The sequence below is a fragment of the Echinops telfairi genome, unplaced genomic scaffold (assembly GCF_000313985.2).
Source record: "Echinops telfairi isolate 266 unplaced genomic scaffold, ASM31398v2 ScPeMD7_7421;HRSCAF=8459, whole genome shotgun sequence".
NCBI lineage: Eukaryota > Metazoa > Chordata > Mammalia > Afrosoricida > Tenrecidae > Echinops > Echinops telfairi.
In genome coordinates, this window is record NW_022111321.1 from 12532896 (window position 1) to 12538952 (window position 6057).

A 6057-nucleotide genomic window follows, 5' to 3' on the forward strand; every position below is an offset into this window, starting at 1 on the left:
GTCTCAGGGTCAGTCTGGGCCAGTCCCAACACTGAGTCTCCAGCGTAGCACTGATTTTTAAAATTGCTTTTATCTATTAAATGTGTGTCTGTATCTGTAGATGAGAAATATTCGATGCCTAAACGTTGTTGATGACATAGCTATTTATCATAAACATAACTAATAGAGTAATTACTTATGTTAATAAAATGTCATTATACTAAAAGTTGTATGTGGTCCAAAGGTATTCATTTAAAATCAACAAGTAGAGTTTAGGTATATTTTTCTTAATGGAAACAGCAGTTCACGGTATTTTTATTTTAGCTGTAAACCTAAAACTTTAATATTTGGTATAAGATATTAAACCAGTGCTTAATTAACATGTGTTGAGATTCACTTGATGTTTATTTGAAATTAATTTAGGATGCTGAATAACTTCTCATGGGCTTTTCAGAATGCTAAGCGTGCCAGTGTTGCAGCAGCTCCTTTGGCTGCCTGGGTTAAAGCCAATGTCCAGTATTCCCATGTCTTGGAACGGATTCAGCCTTTGGAAACTGAGCAGGCAGGACTAGAACTGTAAGTGAAGACACACAATTGTGTAATGGAAATCTGACTGGAAGCTCTAAGCGTGTGGCCCGGGCAAGCCCTTGACTGCAGAGCTTCCCTGCAGGCATTGGGCATGGACTGATGATGGGATGGCGAATCCTCATATCAGTGTCTGTAGGGTTTTTTTTGGTGGGACAGGTAGAGTGGGGATCAGTCATTTTCTCTGTTCCTGTGTATGTTCTCCTGAAGTATAGGTAGAGGTGGTTAGGGATAGATTTGTGTTATAAGCCCAACTTCCAATGTTTTGGACTGTGATAAGTGGTTATCTGAGGTCAAACTGTTGATATTCTTAACTATTAAATAATTCTCTGTATTTAGATCTTTCTTTTAAAGGTATGTCCCTGGTATCCACATGGCCTGAACATTGGGGTACCTAATTCTTTTTGGAAGACGCCGGGGTGGCTTAGCGGTCAATAGCTAGGCTGCTATCTCCCAGGTCAGCAGTATGAAACCACCAGCCACACTACTGGAGAAAGATGGGGCTTTCTACTCCTCTAAGGAGTGGAGTCATGGAAGCAACACAGGGACAGTTCTGCCCTGCTTTGGGTGGCTATGAGTCAGAATAGACCCGGTGGCAGTGAACAGAAGAGGAGTAGCATCTTTTTGGCTTTTCTCCCAGAGGATATTTAGCTTTTGGCCTTTTGTAGTTGCTGCAGAAGGATGTGGTGACATGCGTGCATGAAGATGCACACCCTTGGAGCCGAATGGGGGTGGTTCTGCTTTGTTCTACATGGTTGCTGTGAGATTTAACTCAGTAGCCATGGTTTTGCTTTTTGGGTTTAAAGAAATATTTAATGCTTGTTATCAGATTTCAAAATTTTATTGGCATTCCTTTTCATTCTTGTGCATGTGTGTATCTTTTATTCCTTTGTTTCCAATTTAGCGGCGTTTAGAAGAACAAAAATAAATGAATGTGTTTATCTTGCTTATTTCATAATCTATGTTTATGAGTGTATTTTTGAAATCTAGACTCCTAGAAGTAGTATATTTATGTTCAAGGATATAGTTTTAATATTAGCATTGGTTTTCATATCAAGTTATAATCAAAGGTATTATAAGTACTGAATTATAGTTTTCCTTGTGAATTCTTTCTTAGGAAACATGCATATTGAATATTAAGGTTCTATTGCTGCCTTTTTGTTGATATCTAAATATAATAAAATAATGATTATAAAATTGATTTATACTTTAGAAATCTGAAGAAAACTGAAGATAGAAAAAGGAAACTAGAGGAGCTTCTTAATTCAGTTGGTCAAAAAGTATCAGAACTCAAAGAAAAGTAAGTTATGTTTTGAAATATATTTTGAAAACATATCTTAACTGATTTCTCATTTTAAAAAAGGAAGTTGTAACCTCTATTTCTGTTCCTTTTTGTTATCTATTATTTTAAAATGGATAAAAGTAGAGAATAAGACAAAAAGAAATCCTCATTAAAAAAAGTTGGAGAGAACAAAAATCTTGAAGTTGCTACTTATACATTGTACTGTTAAGTACTTGTGTGCGTATGAATGTACATGAACCTTGAGCATATAATCAACCGTGAATAATATACATCTGCCCTGTATGGGTCTATTTATATGCAGAGTTCATTAAAACAACAAACACAAAACACAGTTTGATGGTAATTATTTCCAGGTGAGTAGTTTGTTGCGCCCATAAATTGCTTATTGCAGTACAAAAGATCTCTCCTAGTGTTTTCCAATGTTTTTAGTGTAAAATATTGCTGTATACAGATTACTATAAGCCTTGAGTAATACCACGAGACTCAGACGAAGTCACTCATAATGCTGACAGTGCATCCATGAATAAAGAAAAGTCCTAACATTATAAGAAAAAATTAAACTTGCTTGATATGTACTGTACATTAAGGTCTGCAGTTGCCCACCATTTCAAAATAAATGAATCTAAAGTAAGGATCATTATTAAAAAAATAATCAAAGGAAATTGTTGAAGTGTTGGTGAAGTTATGTCAGCAGGTGCAAAAACCTTGCACCTTTTGTGAAATTATTTTATCTCTTAGTGAAGTTATAGATTTTTAAAAACAATTTTATTGGGGGCTCGTACAACTCTTATCACAGTCCATCCATCCATCCATTGTATGTCAGGCACATTTGTACATTCGTTGCGCTCATCATTCTTAAAACATTTGCTTTCTACTTGAGCCCTAGTGTCAGCTTCTCAGCTTTTACCCTACCTCCCAGCTCCCTTCACCCTCATGTACCCTTGATAATTTATAAATTATTATTTTGTCATATCTTACACTGTCTGATGTCTCCCTTCACCTACTTTTCTGTTGTCCATTCCCCAGGGTGGAGGTTATATGTACATCCTTATAAATGGCTCCCCCTTCCTATCCCACCTTCCCCTCACCCACCTGGTATCGTCACTCTCACCACTGGTCCTGAAGGGTTCATCTGTCCTGGATTCCCTGTGTTTTCAGTTCCTTTCTGTACCAGTGTACATCCTCTGTCTAGCCGGATTTGTAATGTAGAATTGGAATCATGATAGTTGAGGGGAGGAAACATTTAGGAACTAGAGGAAAGTTGTATGTTTCATCATTGCTACACTGAACCCTGAGTGGCTTGTCTCCTCCCCGCAACCCTTCTGTAAGGGGATGTCCAGGTGCTGACAGATGGGCTTTGGGTCCCCAATCTGCACTCCCTCTCCTTCACAATGATAAGATTTTTTGTTCTTTGATGCCTGATACCTGATCCCTTTCGTACCTCGTGATCACACAGGCTGGTGTGCTTCTTCCATGTGGGCTTTGTTGCTTCTGAGCTATATGGCTGCTTGTTTACCTTCAAGCTTTTAAGACCCCAGATGCTATCTTTTGATAGCTGTGCACCATTAGCTTTCTTCACCACATTTGCTTATGCACCCACTTTGTCTTCATCGATCTTATCGGGAAGGTGGGCACCCACTGATATGATTTTTTGTTCTTCGATGCCTGATGCCTGATCCCTTCGACACCTCGTGTTCATACAGGCTGGTGTGCTTCTTCCATGTGGGCTTTGTTGCTTCCTAGCTAGATGGCTACTTGTTTACCTTCAAGCCTTTAGAAATTATAGGTTTTTATAGAGGTTTTTTTAGAGAAGGAAGCAAGAGATAAGAGACATTTTGTTTTTATAAATATTAGAAATTACTAAATGAACTTTAGATACTAAATTTATCTAAGCTTTTAAAATTTCTGGTTTAATTATTATATCATACCACTAATATTTGGGGGCAAAACCTCTTTAGTATGAGCATTCAATTTTAAGTCATACAATGAGATGTCCTGTTATAGAACTGTTGCCAGTAATTAGTTAATGCTGGTCAACATGCTGTTTCTTATTATGATCCTTACTTAGGAATTAATTTACTTCAAGGTGTTAACAGTCTTATTTTCTTATAAACTAATGAAGAATTAAGGGAAATTAAAAATGAGCATGGTGTATCAATTTTTAAATTACTTTGACATAAGGATGTTTGCCGTTTATGAAACACGTTATTCAGAAATATGTCATAGTTGATTACATTCAGCACGTAATTATTGCTAAACTATGTATAAAGCTCAGTAGGCAGTGTTGAAGTGAGTGACCATGTGGTTTATTTTTCCAGGTCACAAACTTTCTAGTGTTTTCAAATAAAACTGCACAATGATGGAGATATTTTATGATATATATCATCCAATGTGGTAACCAGTAACCATATCTGGATACTGAATACTTGAAATGTGGCCTGCATGACAGGGGACGTGTAATTCTATTTAATTTAAATTTAAATGACTACATGTGCCTTGTAACTACTGTATTAGCACAGTTGTAGAATCTTACATTTTGGGAAATTAGAGAGGCAATAAAATAAACTATGCACACACAGTACATAGAACTTTATTGATATGACTCCATACATGTGTCCATACTTCCTTGTGAAAGGAGTTCTGGTGGCGCTGCCCGGCAAATGGTGGACTGTTCACAGCAATGTTGACCGTTCAAACCAGTGAGCCACTCTGTAGGCTATCTGCTCCATTAAGATGTATAGCCTGTAGAACTGTGGTTGTGTCGTAGGTTACGAACTGGGCTTCTAACCACAAAATCAGTGTTTCAAACCACCAGCTGCTCCAGCAGAGACAAGTGAGGCTGTCTACTCCTGTAAAGAGGTACAGGCTTCGGACGCCGCGTCCTAAAGGTTAACTATACGTCATAGTTGGTGGCAGTAGTTCGAGTTTGAAATCAATTTGCTTTCAAACTTGTTTTGGCATCAACTTGATAGCAATGTAATATTGGGATTTAGAGTTTGACTGAAGAGAATTAAAAAATGTTTCAGCAGGGCATCAAAAGGCTTGTTATAATTCAAGCCAGGTTTAGTAGAGGCCATGGAACAACAATATCATTGCTGATATCAAATGTATCTTGGCTAACAGCAGAAATAGCAGAAATACATTTAACTGTATTTCATTCTTATGGATGGATTATAACAAATTGTGGATTACCTTGTAAAGAAAGAATTCCAGAAAACCTCATAGTGCTCATGCAGAGCCTATGCATGGAGCAGAGGGAGAGTTTGGCTTGAACAAATGGATGATACATAGTTTAAAATTAGGAAAGGTGTGGTCATGGCTGTATCCTTTCCCCATACTTACTCTAACTATAAACTGAGTGAATAATCCAAGATAGTGGACTATGTGAAGAGGAACAGATAGGCCTGGAGCATCAGGGTTGGAGGAATGCACCTTAACAACCTGTGGTAGGGAGCTCACACAATTTTGTTTGATGAAAGACTTGAAGAACTTACTGATGAAGATCAAAGGCAACAGCCTTCAGTAGGGAATGAACATAAAGAAACTCATTAGGGAATTAACATAAAGAAAACGGAAATCCTCATAACTGGACCAGTGGACAACTTCATGATCGTTGGAGAAATATTGGTGCTGTGAAGGATTTCATTTTACTTGGATCTACAATCAATATTCATGGAAATAACAGTTAAGAAACCAAAGGAGTCTTTAGTCCAAGGGTTACAGGTGTGTTTGAGAACCTCATTCACGGAGGTTCCCGAATCATGTCCTTCTGCTGTGGCCCACAGAGCATGTGTGCCTTGAAAGAACAGGGTCTAAAGTCCCAGTAGCCTGTAGTGCATGGATCCTGCACTACATCCTGCATCGTCCTCAAGCTCTAGATAGAAACTCGGTCGAAAGCCGACAGTTAGGAACACAACACTAGTCATACTCTCCCCTTGGGTCCGATGCAAGTATTCTGAAGCATTTTCCCCTGATGGAAGGTTCCTCCTCCCCACTTTGCTACCAACGGAACTGTAATTGCCATGGATCTCCTTGAAGACATATCTCCCTCCGTCTTGGCGTGCATTTCTAGGAAGCTTTCCTTATCACGGTTACTCCTTCGGAGTATGTGCTGGTTTGAGGTAACCTCCGCACTCTGGCAGCACCTGAAGCGTCTTCTGCTTTTCCACCGTGCTCCTGGGCTTGCTGCC

The 6057-nt window shown here is 38.5% G+C and overlaps 1 protein-coding gene across 1 annotated transcript in view; it reads left to right on the forward strand.

Annotated features, from left to right (window-relative positions):
* DYNC2H1 (dynein cytoplasmic 2 heavy chain 1) overlaps nt 1-6057 on the forward strand; it is a 298686-nt gene that overhangs the window by 148181 nt on the left and 144448 nt on the right. Inside the window, exons 58-59 of the mRNA XM_030887685.2 lie at nt 434-555; nt 1778-1864. Coding sequence (XP_030743545.1) covers nt 434-555; nt 1778-1864 — 209 coding nt within the window. The remainder of the gene's footprint in view (nt 1-433; nt 556-1777; nt 1865-6057) is intronic.